Genomic DNA, 19914 nt, shown 5'->3' with positions numbered 1-19914 from the left:
CATAACTTCCTCATACGAAGTCAGATTTTGGCGTTCTTTTTATGAAAGTTCTCGGTTTAACATAAGCTACAACTTTCATTTAGATTGTTAAGGCTAAAAAGTCTTTTATTGAAAATTCAGTTTTTACACTGAACAGTGTTTTGCCGGTTTTGTCGCAAATCTTCGATTGGTTATAACTTCTTCGTTATAACTCCGATTTTAGTGCTCTTTATGTTTTTGAAAAACCTTGTTACAATATCTATCACTTGATTCATCCCAATCGAGATTGTTTCATAATTTATTTTTAAGGGTCAATTATGTAAATATACATAGTATGCTAAAATTTCTCTTTATTATTTTAAAAAGAATTACAAATTGACCTACATTATTACATAGGTTTGAAATAACGGTTTGTTACATTATGCGTTTAGTGACGGTTTCGTTTTGGGTTATGTAACTTTAATCCATGACAACAACCTTCGTGAATGGTTGTATAGTCACAGACATGGTGGTGGAAGAGATGTCATAAGGTCAAGAGTTCATTGGAAGCTTAGAATCGCTTCACATTTAGTATGTTATGTTGAATATCTACACCATTTTCCTGTTTTTTGGTTTTTTAACAAAACTGTGTTTGTTTCCCTTTCTCTTTCTATTGACCACTGTCCCTTCATTTTCTTATGTACAAGATCTTTTATAAATGCTTCTTAATTATTTGTTTTTATCGTGGGGATTTGTATTGTGAAGTCTATTTCTTAGAAAATCAATCTCTGAGTAAACAAATTGTGACAATGATGGATAATGTGAAACTATTTCTTCTTTTAGTGATTGTATTTTATAGCATTTGTAGACTATTTTGATTGTTTATCTTGATATGGCCACCAAGATATTGTTGCATTTGAAAATTGATTTCATTGTACCATCCTTAATAGCTTGTATAGTATTTTTATTGTTTATACGTTCCGTTTTGTGCCACATTGTTCACAAAATTAGAAATCGCACCAGTCACCATAATATTGGCACCTAAGTTTTTGCTAATTATAATATGCGAGTTTGATATTTTGGATTATTTATCCTAATTTTTAATGATTTAGATGTTATTACCTGTGAGTTTTGATATTTTATAGATTTTTGCACCAAAAAGTGATTTTTGATTTGAGGTTGTTTTTCTTGACAAGATTATATTCTAACAATTTTTTTTTATAATTACAGTGCTAATGTGGTTGTAGATGGATATATTGTTATATTGGGATTATGGGATCTACTGCTGGTATGTTTTTAGAATCCAATTTTTGATGAGTTTATTTTACAGAATCTTGTAGGCATTTGTACAGATTTTAGATATATTGTTAGTTTTTTTTAAGGATTAAAAGTTAAGAAGAGTATAGCAGATTAAGACCACTGAGATACAGAGGTGTGATACCTTTCTTTTTAATCAGTAGGACTAGGGCAAACTATATATTTGTTCTAAAACGTTTTTTTTAAGTTTTAGTTTGAAGTTTTCTATGAAAGAAACATGTCATTTTGGGCATTCGATTTTGCCAAAGCGAAGCCAATTTCAAAGTAAATGGTTATACGCATTTATGTTTTAATCACTGTAATTATATTTTTAATATAGGAGATAAAAGGAAAAGGGGTTTCAGGAGTATTTTAAGCATAAAATGTCATGGGTCACTGTCTTTTTTTTCTATGGGTTCATCATATCAGACACATTGTTTTAATACATGAAATGTGAGAATATATGATCCTAGTATACGTGCGCTTTTCAACCTTGCATCGGATGCTAGATCCCAACTCGGAAGTTTTTTTTATTCAGTAATCAGAAAAATCCCAACCTGACACTCTCTCCTCTAAAAGATTTCACTCCACATAATATTCAATGTTAATAATAGCATCTTCTTTTCAATTATTTGTTCATTATAGCATCCGACATTTTTTTCTTCTTATTAAGATGTTTTACATTGACAAATATAGCCAACTATAGTTGTGTCTTGGTGATGCATTAGAAGATGATAATGAGAAGGTAGAGAGTGATGCCAAAAGGAGAAAATAGACCATCTCTTATGTATGTTATGGAAGAAACAAGTGTAGCCCCAATGGAGCATAGTTATATTTTTAATTCCAAACTAAATTGAATTAGTTCATTTTTAATGATTTTTTTCTTAATAATTTTAGTGTAGTATCCTGATATTTTCTTATTTTCATAGAGCCCCCCCCCCCCCCCCCCCCCCCCCCGGAGCATTGTTTTATTATGGCTAAAGTCAATAGCTCACTTATCCCACAAAGAATATCCTTTTAAAGTAAATTTCCGTTATCCCGATACTTTTGCTCATTCCCAGATAGAACACCCATTAAATTGATATGATTTTTTTTCCATTTTTAAATTGATATTTGAAATATATGTATTATTCACAATTTTTCGAGCATTTATTATCTCCTATCTGCTAATTTGGTATGTCAAATTATTTTTTTTTCTATTTGTCTAATTGATTATTGTTATTTGCCAAAAGGTCCAAAATACACGCTCAAACAGTGTTAAATAAGTAGTTTTAAAGAAATTATATGTTTTACATTATAAGTTTGATTATTGTTATCCATAAACTCGATATATATCATTTGTTTATGTGTTGCTTATTCATAATATATTTTGGATAAGGACCTATGTTATTCATAATATTTAAGTTTTTTGGATATAAACTCGATATGTCATTTTTTTACGTGTTTCTTGTTCATAATATATTTTGGATAATGACCTACGTTATTCAGAATATTTAAGCTTTCTGGACAATTACTATTAAATTCCTTAACGAAATTCCGACAAATACATTGAAGTTTGATTGCATCGATTATCTCCGTCAAGAATATTAAGGTTTGATTGAAGCAAAAATATTTATATTAGATAATCATGATGCAAGACGAAAACAAACACATTTTTTTTTTGAAATAACGGAAAAAAAAGAACTCTAGCAAAAAGCTACAGAGCAAACATAAACCTTTAAAATTGTTTAAAGGGAATTGCAACCAACAATTCAAAGGAAAAACAGGTTTTCTAAATCTAATGTTAATCCAAAGAAAAGAAAAAACAAGTTTTCTAAATCTATTACCAATTATAACTGCAACCTCCATAGAATCCAAACCGTCGTGCAACACACAACATCAATAAGTCTATTTTGTTTCGTCCCTCATAAGTTATCCACATGCTCGAAAAGTAGTTCAGTAGTAGACATGTTTTGAAAAAACATGATATGTTCTCGGCACATGATATGTTCTCGGCATATGACATGTTTTGAAAAACATCCATCAAAATGTCACTAACCGCCGAAGAATGAGTGTTTGTCAACAGGAAACCATTCGGCGAAACATTACATGTTCTTTGTAATATGACATATTTCTGAAACAAAACTATTTGTCGAAAAGGAATTAATCGCTCAAATAAAACTATCTAACGCCCACCAAAAAGAAAATACCTTCTGAAATGAAATAGCAGCTGAACAAAAAGTATTCACCGCCTCCGGATTTAACGTCCATCGCATAATATCACATAAAGCTCAGGGACAAACAAGTCCTAATGTTCGGTTTTCTCGCATGACCAACTTTATGTGGCGTTATCCAGGAGGATATCACGATCGAGACAATACAAAAGTATCAGTAAAGTTTGGAGAACCATTCAACGATTGTGAATTCTATACATCAAATATGGTTTATAAAGAAGTGTTCGTACACGTTTGTAAACAATCCGAACTCTTCATTTTTTATTATTACTTATTTTGTATTTGCTAACATAACTCTTATAGATAGTTGTTTAGATGTAGTAAACTATTTGTACAAAATAACTAATCGTCTCTAGAAACTAATTTCTAAAAAAAAATATTTGTACCCGTCGCTTGGCGCGGGTAAACAGCTACTATATATATATATATATATATATATATATATATATATATATATATATATATATATATATATATATATATGTCACAATATGCTATTAAGGACTCGTTTGTGCTCTGGGACTTCGTTCGTGAGTATAACATCCTTATGCCAGTCTTCAATCGAATCACTCATATAAGATGAGTTCATACCTCCATATCTTTCTCAACTTTTTAATGTTTTTAGAGGGAATACAAGTAAAACACAAGAAATCTTGTGTTTCAGAATATAAATTGCTTATTATGTATTTCTTACCTTTAAAAATGTATTTAAAACATGAAACTTGTTAAAAGATGGAAAATAAGCTTATAAGCTATAAGTTAGTTTATGAAACAAAGGAATCGTTTTACAAACTTATCTGTTAATTGTAAAAAGGGTTTTTCGCATTATTACTTGTAAAGTCGTTAATCTAGCTTGTGAGACACGTCTTCGAGTACTTACATAAGTACCAGTGGAAGTCTACCCTTATGAACCAGAGTCTCCTTGAGCGAGAGCGTGAGTTTGTGTATAGATCTATATGGGACCAAAAATCCCTCACCTCTATTGTTAGCTACAGTTGGACCGGCAGGTCTATGGGTGACAAAGTCATAAATGATATTGGCGTCTGTTTCACGTCGTATCAATTAGCATGGTCATAACACTCACAAATAGATAACAACGATATATTTACGTAGTAATATACTTTTTCTTAAACAATCTCAAGGGAAGTTAACTATGTGATTACTCAGTATATACCATAGGGTTAGATAAAACTGAAGTCCGGTAGACAGTGGAATGTGTGACTTCCGCCTTACTTCCTGTTCCTTGTTTGGTTGTGGGCTTAGGGCAGATTCACCCATTCAACTGTTTGTTCGATCTCAGTTATATACAACTCGTATGTATTAAGTGATCATAGGAGGGTAGTATCGTCGTATCAGGTTTTCAGGGTAAACAAGTCTTTATTCAGTTTAACTTATCGACAAAACTAGATATCATTGAAGTAAGTATATTGATTATACTTGTGCTTTTCGATCTTGGAACAATATAGACTACCAGTCGGTTTTATAGAAAATATAGGATTTTCTATGGTAAACATCGTTATTTTAAGGTAAACAGTTTTCGATAGAACTTTATAAAAACAATAACATTTATTACCGAAAACAATGTTTCACAATAGAGTTAGTGAAACTAGAAACTTATTTATAAAAGGTTTAATACTTCTTATTAAACTAGTATAACATAAAGGACCTTAAATGGTTAATTCTATAATTTCTTAGTTTATACATCAGAGTTATATATAATTAATATCCGATAGGCAGTGGAATGTGTGACTTTCGCCTTATTTCCTGTTCCTTATTTGGTTGTGGGCTTAGGGCAGATTCACACATTTAACTGTCCGTTCGATATTTGGTTATATATAGCTAGTATAAACTAAGTGATTATAGAAGGAACTATTGTGGTTACCAGTTTACTAAAGAAAATATATGATTTTCTTAAGGAATATTTTCATCAAATATCAAAATTACAGTTAACTCCGTAAGCACCTGGTGAATACGTCAGGGTTATATACAATGAGGATCTAACAAACAATGGAGTGTGTGACTTCCGCCTTACTTCCTGTTCATTATTTGGTTGTGGGCTTAGGGCATTTTCACACAATCGATTGTCTGTTTGATTTGGATTGTATATAACTTGTATTCATTAAGTACTCATTGAAGGAATTGTAAGAGTCATTTTTACTTATCATTCATCACATCAGAAACTATAGGATTTTCTGGAGGAACAGACGAACTTTTCTAAAGAACTAAGAATATACTTTTTATAACGAAAATACTTATGAACTCACCAACTTAAATGTTGATACTTTCTTTCAAAATAACTTGTATTCTCAGGAAACTAGTAGACAGGTACACGCACCGGGATTCAGAATATGAAGCATAGTAGCTTCATGTCCTTGTTTTGTTATTTACTTTTGGAGTCAATCATATGTGATTCGAATACAATGTAAACTTTTAATATAAATGCAATGGATGTTGTTGTTTATTTTACTATGATGCATGTGTTGTGATACTGAGCATGAATTCCTCCGCCCCCGAACGTTTCCGTCGTTCCGGTTTGGGGGTGTGACACTTCACAGCCTCTGATTCTAATTTGGGAATTTTTTTCATTACTTCATATAATAAACATATATCATTAAAATTAATATAATCTAGAGCTATTTCACAAAAACAGTAAATAAAATCATAATTTTTTAGTTATATGGTTTGCTGTCAACTATAAATTTTAGATCAAACATGGTATATTATGGAGCATTACATTCTAGATTTGAGCATTTACTTGGTTTTTATTGACTTTTTGGTAACAATGTATAGCAAGTAAGAAATATATTTTGATTGTCTATGATTTAATATAATCTGATTAGTACATAGTTACTTACTCCTTGAATGTAGGGATTAGAGATGGACATTGATTATTAAGATATACAAAGTGTAAAGTTGGCTTCTATACTTTTTAATTTTAATTATTTTCATAGGATTATTGGATGATGTGAGTCACTGTCTATTCAGCCATTTGGTTAGCCAAAGTTTCTACCTCATGTTATTCATGGCTCAAAAGAATAATTTTGCATTCCTTCAAGATACTTCCAAGGGAATGTTTGGTTTGTGGATTTCGAGGTAATTGAAATTTGAGATTCTATTCTATGTGTATTTGGTTGCCAAACAGACTAAATCATTTTACTTGGATTCCTTCAAATTCCATGATGGATTTCAGTAAAGAATTCAACTCCAATCATCCTTTATATTAATATACGAACATACCCCCATTATATAGTTATTGAAATATATAAAACGTTTAATTATAAATGTCTACATTCCACAAGTAAAAGTTTAAATATGAAATTTTTTATACGTTATTTAGTTTTTATTATTGCATTTCACTCCATTGTTGTCAGACTAGGTAAAAGATTATAATATCCAAAACAAGTTAATTTAATACTTTCATCTAGATATATTTTTTAGATTGATGTCGTCTAAATATTATCCTTTTGTTATATCCACAGATGTTCGATGTTGCATACAAAATTGCCATATAGAAGTGATATTGAAATAAAAAAAACCATTGACATACACACTAAAGAAAACAAAAATAAAAAAGATTGAATTCTGTAAAATCGTGTGTGCTTATGAAGGATTTATTGGACCGAGTTCATGATATCAGTCTTTAGGTAAGGTACATCATAATCTTTATGGGCAAAATGCCGACAATAACAATGCACTTTCTTCAGGTAGGGACATTATAATTTATCTACTTATTTTAAAAATCTCATAATTTATCTACTTATTTTAAAAATCTTTTGTCATGAAATGTTTATTTTGGTTATAAGTGGGTGTTTTTTTATAGATTCAAAGGTGGGAGAAAACAAAGATTTACTATGTAATGATGAGTGTGGATTATGATTTCTCGATAAGTAGATCCAAGGGGTAAGTAAGATGCATCCTGATACTCTTTTCATGAGTTTATTCATTTATTTACTTAAATTTTCTTATTCACATCTTTGTTATATTCATAAGTTTTTATTTAATACAGATGCTAAACCTTTTTCATTCAATTTATTTGTCTATTAATCTTTATCGTATTCTACTTACTAAACCTTTTTTCTTTTCTTTATAAATATGATTCATGTCCTAATATGACCCTCAAGTTTCTGGTATGTTCGTAACATTTTATTTTTTTACAATTATACAAACAACATTTTAACTAAAATTACTTGACATAATATACAGGTGGAGGTCAAGAACATTTTTAAGAAAAAAAATCTCGATTTTTTTTTTCTAAAAATCATCATGTCAGTAATGTTTAATACATGAAATAGCATTGCGTGTAGCCTGGAGTGGGCAAATATGAACGAAAGTAAATAAATTACATTAATATAAATTTAGAATTAGATGAAATATATTTGATAAGTTCAATTATGCAAACGATTGACAAGAAAATTTTACAAGAAACATTTTTGAAGTATTTTTATTTAACTAGCACGTATTTAAAAAATGATCGTCATAGGTTTTCTTATTTATTTTCAAGAAGATTTTACAACATGTGTTGTGTGTGCATGTCTTGCAGTGTGTGCATGTGTTGTGTTTCACCTTGACTACTGCTATTTCTTGACTCTACACAATCCTTTGTGGATTAAAGATCTACTTCAAGATAAATTAATATATTTTATGAGTAAGATTGAAATTATTAAATTGTTTGTCCACGCTTTTATTTATTTAGAAATCATTAAAGTGTTGTCCAAGTTTTTATTTATTTAGAAATCATTAACGTTTAACTTTTTCTATTTAATATATGGTAATGAGTACTACACATGTATTAACCTAGTTAAGAATAAAAACTTAAATACTATTAGATGGTAAGTCTAGTAATGCTCTTTACAAAACTAATATAAAATAAATTTGACGTTTGTTTTTATTAAAATTTCAAATTATTTAGCTGGATGAATTAAAATCCATGATGTATAATTTCAATTTATTTAATAGATTTTAAATTCTTAAAATATTTACATAACGCCCCTAAATATCAAATATCATTTGATAAATAGTTAATATAATCTCAATAAAAAAACAAAAGACAGAATCTAATAATAAAATTTTGATGAACTCCAGGTTTCGGCCCTTATAATGACTGTCTTCCGCCCCTATAAGGTATAAGGTTAAATCAATTTTTTTTTCATACCAACCGATTTTTATTTGTTCGATCGACCAGTCACAAATATTATTTATTTTTTCGTTTTTACCTATTTCATAAATAACCATATATTCTTGCTTTATATTTTTTTTTATGAAATCAAATACTATATCATATATTTATTTCAATACCATTTATTCAACCTGTCACCCACAGTCAACTTTTTCATTCTATATCAACCCAATCTTTCTCTCATCAATCAACCCAAAACTCTCTTTTCTCCCTAAATTCAACTTCTTTTCAAAAACTTATTAAAAAACTGACATATTAATGGCAGAAAAAAGCAAGATCTTGATCATCGGAGGGACAGGATACATCGGAAAGTTTGTAGCAGAGGCAAGTGCCAAAGAAGGTCATCCAACTTTCATTTTGACCAGAGAAAGCACAACCAAACATCCAGAAAAATCGAAGCTTCTAGACAGCTTCAAGAGTCTGGGTGCTAAACTTGTTATTGTATGTATCAATTATCATAACGATGTTACAGAATTATAAGATATCCGTTTTTATTTATTATCTGTAATATGAACTCGTCTTTAATTTCAGGGTGATCTTCATGATCATGAAAGTTTGGTGAAGGCAATAAAGGAAGTTGATGTTGTGATCTCGACAGTAGGTGGGGAATCCGTGGCTGACCAAGTCAAACTCATTGCAGCCATTAAAGAAGCTGGAAATGTCAAGGTGACTTCCTTTGATCCTTTCACTTTTTCATCATATATGATACATTAATTGATTATTAAAAACATGAAGAAAAAAAAGGGTCAGGTCTACCAAACACGACCAGTTTTGGACTTTTAATTGACTAGGACCACAATGTAGTAGTTTTGTTGTGTATCTACTGTTTACCTAACTTTACAACATGCTCATTTTTATTGATGTTTCATATATACTATAAAACTAACTTAAATTTTAATAAAATATATTCATTAGAGATTTATACCTTCGGAATTTGGAACTGATGTGGACCATGTGAATGCGGTCGAACCAGCTAAGAGCACCTTTAAAGGAAAAGCAGATATTCGTAGGGCGGTTGAAGCTGCAGGGATCCCACATACTTATATAGCATGCAACGGTTTTGCTGGCTATTTTCTACCCACGGTTGGCCAAATGGACACCTACACTGCCCCAAGAGAAAAAATCACCATCCTTGGGGACGGAACTCCGAAAGGTACAACTATTAATACATAATGTACAACATCATAATGCAACGGTGAACAACTCGTTTAATATTTTTTTTTCTATCTAGTTGTTTTTGTCAAAGAAGAGGAAATAGCTTTGACTACTATCACAACAATCGAAGACCCACGTACCTTGAACAAGGCACTAATTTTCAGACCTCCGGGTAACACACTATCATTTAATGAAATTGTTTCGATATGGGAAAGCAAAATTGGAAAGACCCTTGAGAGAACGTACGTTTCCGAGGAGCAACTTCTCAAAAACATTAAAGGTAAGTTAAAGGAAATGATTCTTTAGACTGTTTTATCTAGAAAGTATTTTTATACATGGGGTTAAGATCGAAATTTGCCATTTAAACTATTGTATAAGTGCTCATTTAGTCACCAAATTTTGAAAAATAAATATATTTTGTTTGTCGTGCAGAGGCTCCATTTGGCTTGAGCATTGTATTATCTATAATGCATTCGGTTTTGGTGAATGGATGTGCTACCAACTTTGAAATTGAACCTTCATTTGGTGTGGAGGCTAGCGAGCTCTATCCAGACGTTAAGTATACCACCATTGATGAATATCTTACACAGATTGCTTAATGTCTTTGTTTCGTCTTACATAAAACTCATTTTGTTATATGTGAGTGATTATTATATTTATGTTTTAATGGAATAATATAAAAGGCACCCATTCTTAGTTATTACTTTATTTATCTTTTTCAATTCTTGAACTATTTGAACAATTTTATTACTGATATGAGATAGTAATACTACTATTGGCTCATAAGATCAATCATTTTTTAACATCAATTAATACATGGTAAAAAAATTAAACCCCTCCGACTTAAAGTCATTAATAATCCTCCTAATAACAATATATGAAACATTATTACAGTTGGCAATATCGATCAATATATGTGCACATGAGTAGGTTTGAGTTATGTTTTACACAAAACCCACAAGTTTATTTTTGTGATATTTGGGTCAGGTCCCATACGCAAGCGTATTTGGCTCTTTTCTAGGGGGATTCTTGGATGTTGAATTTATGATCACGAGTCTCTGATTTGCTCCAGATTCATGTAGATAAACATTTAGATTCAAAACAACTTCTTAAGATAGTGAATAATATCTTAAGTGGTTCTGAACAAAAATCATTTGTGCAACGTCTCTATTAGAAGAAAAGAAAAAACTTGAGAATTTTGTTGACTTAGATGACATTAGTGTTAGTAGTAAGCTCAAGTGGTCAGCCTAGTAAGCTTGCATAAGCTTGAGTCAGTGTAACTTAAAGAATTTTGTTGACTTAGATGACATTAGTGTTAGTAGTAAGCTCAAGTGGTCAGCCTAGTAAGCTTGCATAAGCTTGAGTCAGTGTAACTTAAGTTACTGGCTGGCCAACTGTTTTGGCCCAAAGTTAAAAAAAGACCCATGTATCATTCTTTGTTATGTAATATTCAGTGAAGAGAGGTAGGGTTTAGAGTGTGAAAATGACATTACGTATTTTAGAGGGATAAGTGAGATCAATTGCTTAACCTAATACAAAAGACTCTCTCTTCTGGTGTGGATGTAGGAAATCTTGTTGAACCATATTTGTTTCTTTCTCTATTTGCTTTCATTGCTTAGTTTGTAACGTCTGGTTTCCGATATGTATTTAACTTATAAATTATTCATTTTTATAGAGCAACTCGACGAGTTGGAGGCCCCAGACTCATCGAGTAGAGACATTTTGGATCGCGGGTTTTGGTGGCCAACTCGACGAGTTGGGAAGTATCAACTCGATGAGTTGGCTGGGTAAAATGAAACCCTAATTCCAAGGTTTTGAACCCTATTTAAACACCTTAAACATTTCATACTGGCCTCATTTTCCATCCTCCACTGTCCTAACCCTAAATCTCGAAACCTTAAGCTACTTTGAGTGATTGTGAGCCATTTTGGGTGTTTTTGGTGTGTGTTGAAACCATTGGAATAAGGAAAAGCTTGAAGACTCAAGAAGGAGCTTATAGATCCAGAATTATTGCCACATCCACAACACTTTTCTGGTATAAAGCTTGAACCTTGCCTTGTAGTTGAGTAGATCTCCTTTTTGGTTATTTTGCTTGGTTTTGGCCCAAATATCATGGTCCTTGGGAGTTGGACGTCCCAAATGAGTTAACACTTCAGATCTAGGGTCTTAAGGGGTTTTCATGGCATAAAGGTGCCAACTTTATGGCCATGAAAGTCCCATGCAATCTTTAGACCATCATTTTGGCCTCTTGGAGCTTCTAATGGCCTTGCATGTAGAGAAAGTTGGAACTTTACGTGATCTTTCAGTCCCTAGAGTCCAGATCTATGACCTTATCGTCTATCTTGCGGTTTTGGTGGTCTTTGGATGAAGACTTTGGCCTTTTTGGGTTAGGGTTTGAGCTTAATCTCATTAGGAAGGGTATTGATGGGTAAAGTTGGAAACTTTACCCTCCTAGAGGCATTTGTAACATCCATAAAATTCGAGCCAATTTAAAACTTTTTAAATCATTTAAAACCATTCATGTCATTACAACCTGTTTTCAAAATAGTTTAAACATCAAAGTTCCCAGAAATCATAATCATCAATCGAGGAAGTGTACGGTCACGCATTCGCCTTCCCGCGGCCATCCGCTGAACCTGAAACCATAAACTGAAACTGTAAGCTCGAAGGCTTAGTGAGTTACCCCCAAAATACCAACCTCATATAACCATAATCATATCATATCAACAAATACAGAACAGCCATGCATCTCGAGTCTACAGTGTGACTGGTCCACCCGCACCGGGCCTTCAGTCCACCTGGTCCACTCTCTGAGTCTACAGTCTGACTGGACTGCCCGCGTCGGGCCTTCAGTCTATCAGACCCACTCTCCGAGCCTCGGCACATCTGGACCGCCCTCTCGGGGCCTTCAGCCTATCCGGACCACTCGTCGGGCCTTTGGCCTGGCTATGTGCCCTCCCCGATCTGCATCCTATCCGGTCCGCCCTGGGTATGTTGGCCTACAACACAAAGCAGGACCCGCCTCAACCCAACCCCCAATCAAACAACCATGTGCACATATAACAGATAATCACATAACAATCTATAGACAAACAAACCGATCTAACAGATCGTATAGCATAGCAACCTCCTACAACCAGGATACCGACCTAACTGGTCACCAACATAGCATCATCCTATATACCAGGATACCGACCTAAACCAGGTCACTAAACATAATACCGTCGTAACTACCAGGACGCTGATCTAACAGATCAAGAAGCATATCAAACAAATACCAGTATACAATCCGAGAAAGGGACGGCCTTGGTGCCTTAGACCCTGTTGATATAGTGAGGATAACTCACATCGCAATGCCGATCTGAACTGAAGAACCGAACTCCCGAACCACTAACTCACCGGAAATCCCGAACTATCACATAATAATACCAAGTCATTACACAACATAACAATCTTGACTAGTGGTCCAAACAATCCATCATGTCCATTCTCTTTATTGGGCCAAGGCCCAATGCCAATTCCATAACCTTGAAAGCCCTTAAGCAACACCCATTATTGGCCCAATTTACCAAATTGGGCCCAACTCCCTAATTGGGCCTCACTTCAAGATCCATTAGCAAAAGTTGGCCCAAAACATAATATTCATAAAGTCCAGCAAAGGCCCAAATCCAACTACTCCATAAACATCCTAAAACCCGAAGCCCAATTGTCAAAGGCCCAACAGAGGACGTACGCAGGGCGTACTCGTCCAGATGTTGACCACCATCGGGGTGGTTGACCCAGTACGCTGGGCGTACTGGATTTTCGCTAGGCGTACGCTGGGTTTCACCAAAACCCTAATAAGTGCTTAATGGCTTAAGCACTTAAGCCTAAACTCCGGATCCATCGACCAAATGTGCCAAAGCTCTTAATCCAAGGTCTTAATCCATTAAGACCCCTCTACTACATGCATGGGACATCTTAAGCCATTGGGACCTCATTTTTATCACTTAAGACCTCTTCACGGTCCAGAAAGGATAGCTTATCTCGTCCAAAATGCATCATGCACCATATTAGGGTTTTTGGGACAAGAAATGGTTCCATAATGCTAGAATGTCTAGATCTATGACCTACAAGCATAAAGTTTGAAGCTTTTTACCTTCTGGAGCTTCTAGGGCACAACACAACTTCAGATCTACAAGCCAATCTCCTTCTTCAACTGTTTGTTGCAATGGCTTCACCTTCAAGAGCTCAAAATACCCACCAACTCACTCTCACACACAAGAACGAGGGTTTGGGAACGTTTCTGGAAGATGGAGGCTGAGAAGGAGGAGAGAAAATGAGCCATAAGGATGTTTATATAGCCCCCAACCCGAGATATTAGGGTTTCCTTATGTTATGAGTACGCCCAACGTACACAAGTGAACACCCAGCGTACTAGGGCGCGCCCTAGTACGCTCAGCGTACCCTTATGTACGCGCAGCGTACTCCTCCTGATCCCAAAAATTACAATTTAGCCCTTAGGCTCTTCATGGCTTTACCCTTCCATCCCCAGGGACTACAAATGACAAAACTTGGGATGTTACAACTCTCCCCCACTTAAATTCGATTTCGTCCTCGAAATCATTCCTTACCATCCTTGGTAACCCGACATCCTGAGGGACACCTCCACAACCATGACATCCGACGATTTTCGAAGGAGACTAAACCCAATGGGAATCTTTTCATTCCTGAGAAGATGATTCCACAATCCCATGCGGCACACAATCCTTCACCACCTAAAACCCGCAATCTGGAAACCTGGATTCGGTCTGACTCCCTGGCCAACCACTCATAATATCCATCACTATCTCTCTTCCCATTACTACTAACCCACTATTCAGCCCTGGGAACCTGAAGTTCCTACCCGAAATAGAACCATGGGTCATATTTTGCTGAATCTCTGCCCCTACGACTCACCGTTGGCCCGTACCGGGTATCTTGGCCTACTGCATAGAGCAGGACCGCCTCAGCCCGATCAAGCACAACATGTCATCTAATAGACCATCAGAAAAAAGATGTCCACTTAATACCAACGATAATTTACCATGTTGTTCCTTGCCATCCACCACTTCCATAGAATACAGTCCCGCAAGCGATTTCCATCAACAACATACCTACCACTACCGGCCCACCAGTATGACACTCATATTTATCCCATACCACCCTTCGGGTAGGAATACCAATATACCAAGTCCAATTCATCATAGGGTCCGGTCATCCTTGGGATGGAATACCCTAGCTTGAAATACCAACATGTCGAATCAATTCAACCATCGAATTGAAACTCTCAGGGTTTGTTGGCCTACCGCCTCAACCCTACCGCTCCTCTTGAGCCTCCGTGCCTACGACTTTCAGTCGGTCCGCACTGGGTATCTTGGCCTACTGCATAGAGCAGGACCGCCTCAACCCTACCCACATATAATGTGTCGCCATAGACGATCAGGAGAAAGATCTAACCCGAACGTGCTCCTACAAAAGACATAATCAACACAATCTCTATGCCCACAGCCTATGACTGTAATGTTCCCGATAACCTATCGATACTGATGTCGTCACTTCAGTTGTCCCAACGCTCCATCCTGGAGATTCTCATCTCCTCCATTGCCCAAGAGGGCCTAAACAATGTCCTTCATAACACCAACAAGCGTCACAGTACTGAAACCTCACCCCACACTATCCACTTGTAGAACAAGTTGCTACCCCATAACACATATATACTCAGAACCTGATCATATAACTAACAAAACCCATACAAAGTCTTCAGCATACTCCATCAGCATGTTCAATACTTGGGGACAAACTTACTGATTGCTATCGCATGGTAGTATACTCAATACATGCACACAGATCTACTAACATACATTAGAGTCTTCAGCATGACTGGACCGCCTCACCAAGCCTTCAGTCTATCTGGACCACTCTCAGAACCTTCAGCATGTCTGGACCGCCTCTCTGGGCCTTCAGCCTGTCTGGACCGTTCTCCGAGCCTTCGGCCTGACTGGTACGCCCCACTGGCCTTCGGTCTATCCGGACCGCTCTAAACGGTTGAGCATCTCCCTGGACCACCCCTCCTAGTGATCTCTCTCATGCAGACTGTTCTCACCCACTTGGGGTTTTGAACTCCTGATCCATTTCGTGGACTCTAACCCCAGCCTAACCCTAGGCCTCATGTCGATCCCACCCTCTCGGGAATCCGTGGTCTGCTCCCTGATCCGCGTGTCTACCACATATTCTAAATAACCCGCACACCCGTGCTAAAAGTACTGCCGAGCCCTGGCAGCCAACAAAACCCTCAATCTATCAATCCAAAAACCCTTAGAGTCGAGCACACCCTCGACCGAATACTCGAACTGAACTCAATTCATGACTAGAAATCCAACCTGGTTCCCCAACTTCTTCTATCAAGCACCAATAAGACGTGATACACATGCTAAGGAGTTTTACCGAACTCCCCACTCACACAAACTTCAAACCAAACAGCCACTTGGGTTGTCTTCCTTCCTGACCACGATGCGAAACTTAACCCATTTTTAACACCGCTCCTGCTTCTGTATCCCGGGACAATTCCCCCCACTTAGCTTCGACTAAGTCTTCACAGCATGAAGATTGGAGGATTCCCAATCCTTTTCACTTCCAAACAATCGATCCGATGACAACCAACTCTTTCTATCTAGGGCTCCATTACTAGTCAATCCCAAATGATCACACACTTCTAAGAACCAGATGAACACTTCCTAAATCCCAGAGAAACCGATAATCACTGATGCTTGAATGATCCCACACTCAAATCCTGAAGACCTAAAGATAGATACTCCAACTAATACCTCGGTGACGAGCTACTTCCCTTGGTGCTTTCGTCCGTCAATCACGAACGGTTGCTAAAACCACTAATTTCTGATAATGCCGACTAACCCTTCTGTGGGACCCTATCCGCAGACCTCCCACATAATACGCCCTTTTCAAAGGTGCTCCAAACAAGTCCCCCGCCCTCGGGTTCTAGAAATCATCTCATTCAGGGTTCGCACCCTGACTCACTCACCTGCTCAAACATCCATAGCTGAATGGCAGTAGCTGAAGCAACCTCTGCCCTAATCCGGGCTACAAACTATTCCTAAGACATAGTCTACAATCCCAACATTACAATAGGTCGCATAATCAATATTTACCGCCTGATACAAGAGATCCAAGGCAAACCGGACCCCAAAATACCATGCAGTTATTTGATTATGTGATATGTTAGAACAACATGCTAGTGCTAGGCTAGGGATCTTCAGGAATTGCCTGATAGAATTTCATGATTGTATGATGCCTGATAGCCTAGGAATTCCTTATGTGAAATTGACATCATTACTGTAGTTTCTTAGTGTATGCATCACGGTCGTACATAATTAAGATCTTATAGCCTGAGAATGTTTGGTTTGGCCTTATTTCCTGTTCTTGTCTGATTAAGGGCTTAGGGTAGGACCAGGTATTCAAAATTCTATAGGGTCCATTGTTATGTATGGTTAGCATACACAAGTGCTGTAGGGTTGGTGGAAGTTTCATGGATGGGTGGGTCGTGTGAGGCCAGGAGGCCAGTTATGAGATATCTAGCATTCCTCTAGGAGTGAGGATTGAGCGCTCGCTATGTTTATATATAGTGTTAGGGCGTTGTGATGATACTTGAGACAAATATGGGTAGGTGTGAAAGGTAGTATGGGCCCGTACTACTGAAAGCACAGGACCCATACGCTCCATAGGGTAGGTGTGGAAGGTAGTGCGCCTGTTTGATCTGCGAGGAGGCATCTTTGCTAAAAGAATACAAAGATGAGATGGAATAAGTCTATAGCAGTGGTTTATAAGCCAAAAGCTGAAAGACGAGGTTATCCTAGTTCTGAGTGTATCTAGTTCTGACTTTCATAGGGTTCCGGAAACAATTCATAAAGGAGTCTATACAAAATAAACTTTATGAATTAGAAATAGCTATCCTCGAATGAATATCTATGAATTGAATAACTGTTACCAGTTGCATGTAAAGAAAATAATCCTAAAACATAGTGTGAGCAGTGTCTCCACCAGCTCACTAAGTCAAACCAAATTATTATTTATTAGTGTGACGCATAAGACGTTTTGGTTATTTCGGCTGATCCTTCTTTGAAAACTTCTCATGAACCTGCTCTTGTTCCTCTTTGACTCTTCTGTTGACTGCTATGAGGAAGTGGTTACATCTATCTGGGTTTTTCGTGCGAGAATGGAGGTGACTAAAGAATCTATGAGATGTAAGTAAAACATTATGTGTGACAACCCGAAATTTCTATTATGTACAACCATTCACTTCAATAGGAGTCAAAACTGTTTCTGCTAATTTTCAAGCTTTTTGGAATAAGTTTGAGTATTTTAAGATTAGTACTTCAGGAGATAACAGGAGATAGGATGCCCTAGGGTTTATTGTGCAACAATATTATTCCAAAACTCCAAGAGTTTGGAGTTTACGGCCTAAACAAAGGTGTTTACGGCCGTAAACCCTAAAAGAGGGTATAAATATGACACTTAGTCATTATTTATCACTTTTCACAATTTCAAGATCCAAATCTCAATTCTCTCTCAAGTATCATCGACTTTTCTTCTTGATCTTCAACATTGTAAGTGTTTCTAGCCCTAAAAAGTTGATATCTTACTTAATCTAGTGATCTAACATGATTCCATCTGTGAAATCATTCCAAAAGTGTAGATCTTCAAGTTTCACCAAGAACACACACTAGTGTTCTTGGACTTTTAGCACCTTTTCAAGCTTCTACCTAGTAAGTACTTCTATCCTAGAGTATTATAGAGCTTGTTACACTTCTAAACATCAAGAAAACACCCAAGAAACCAAGGATCAAAGGTGTTTACGGTCCAAGGTGTTATTGGACCATAAACCCTAAAAAGGGTGCCAAAGGGTGCCCTAGTCCCTTCTAAGCCTTGGAAACTAGTCTAGATCCCTTCCTTGATGTGCTTAGTACTTGAAAACATTATAAAACCATAAACCATTTGGGTTTACGGCCGTAAACCCAAAGGGAAATGGTCCAGGGACCGTAAACTCCTAAAAGGAGTGAAATGGTGCCCTAATCTCTTCCTAAGGCTTAAACATGAAGTAGGAATGCTTCTTGTGATCTTTAAGGATTCAAAATGCAAAATGGTCAAGAAACATGAGTTTACGGCCGTAAACTCATGGGTTTACGACCGTAAAATCAATGAGTTATGGTCACAAAACCGTAAACTCAAATAAAGGGTTCCCTTGAACCCTAAACTCAATAGCAATGTCCTACAACACTTAGATGCAATCCTTAGGACTTATAGCACTTATATAAGGTGTTTTACATGTCCTAGGATGTCTTAACTTTATTAATTAGTTGTTTAAAGACTAATTGGATACATATATGTGATATTATATGTTAACTAGGATCATCGTGTGTGTACAAGTCTTCACTTGACACCTAGCATCCTATACAATACGTTCATTCAAACCACTCACTACAGGTGATTTCATACCCCTTAATTAACCTTTTAAATGTTTTTAAATGCTTTTATGAGGGGGATACAAGTTGAACTATTATAGTTATTATATCAATCACATGTGATTAATAACTACCAAACAAGTGGATTTCTTACTTTTCAAACTGTGTTATCAAACTGTTTTACTTCAAACTGTTTTACAAACTCTTTTACTTATCAAATACTTTTATTAAACTCTTTTAACTTATATTCTGTGTATCTATATGGATATAATTATATAAGTATGATTGCAAGGACTTAGGACTGATAGCTCACCTTACTTCATGTTCCTTGTTTGGTTGTGGACTTAGGGTATTCGGGTTATTTGTCCGAAGGTCGTTTGAATCCTAGTTATATATCATGTATATGTGTATAGATATAAAAGGTTACTTCTTTCATTCAGTTCAATGCCTTTGGGTAGCAAAGGTATACAAACATGTTCATATACACAAACAACATTACTAGTAAACTATAATAGGTATAGTTTAGGAAGATACTATTACTAGAACAATGAAACATACAATGAGTCAGTTCATTCATGAGTAATACATAGTGATGAGAAACAAACATAATACATAGTGA

At 35.8% G+C, this 19914-nt stretch overlaps 1 protein-coding gene across 1 annotated transcript; it reads left to right on the top strand.

Moving 5' to 3' along the window:
* Positions 1-8761: 8761 nt before the first annotated feature.
* Positions 8762-10520, top strand: LOC145108914 (phenylcoumaran benzylic ether reductase Pyrc5-like). The gene is made up of 5 exons (XM_079045999.1): positions 8762-9084; positions 9175-9309; positions 9559-9796; positions 9875-10078; positions 10231-10520. The coding sequence occupies exons 1-5, from the start codon at positions 8902-8904 to the stop codon at positions 10395-10397; spliced, it is 927 nt and encodes a 308-aa protein (XP_078902125.1). The 5' UTR covers positions 8762-8901; the 3' UTR covers positions 10398-10520.
* Positions 10521-19914: the final 9394 nt, after the last annotated feature.

Source organism: Lactuca virosa, chromosome 4 (genome assembly GCF_052849685.1).
Source record: "Lactuca virosa cultivar CGN04683 chromosome 4, Lactuca_virosa_CGN04683_v6, whole genome shotgun sequence".
Classification (NCBI taxonomy): domain Eukaryota; kingdom Viridiplantae; phylum Streptophyta; class Magnoliopsida; order Asterales; family Asteraceae; genus Lactuca; species Lactuca virosa.
Note: the sequence above shows the minus strand (reverse complement) of the source record. Positions and strands in the feature narration are given on the sequence as shown.

Bases quoted from the DNA above. Each gene is read 5' to 3' on its own strand.
- LOC145108914 (XM_079045999.1), top strand. From the start codon at position 8,902: ATGGCAGAAAAAAGCAAGATCTTGATCATCGGAGGGACAGGATACATC. The intron at 9,310-9,558 runs GTGACTTCCTTT...TATATTCATTAG, and splicing joins AAGAAGCTGGAAATGTCAAG to AGATTTATACCTTCGGAATT. The intron at 9,797-9,874 runs GTACAACTATTA...TTTTCTATCTAG, and splicing joins TGGGGACGGAACTCCGAAAG to TTGTTTTTGTCAAAGAAGAG.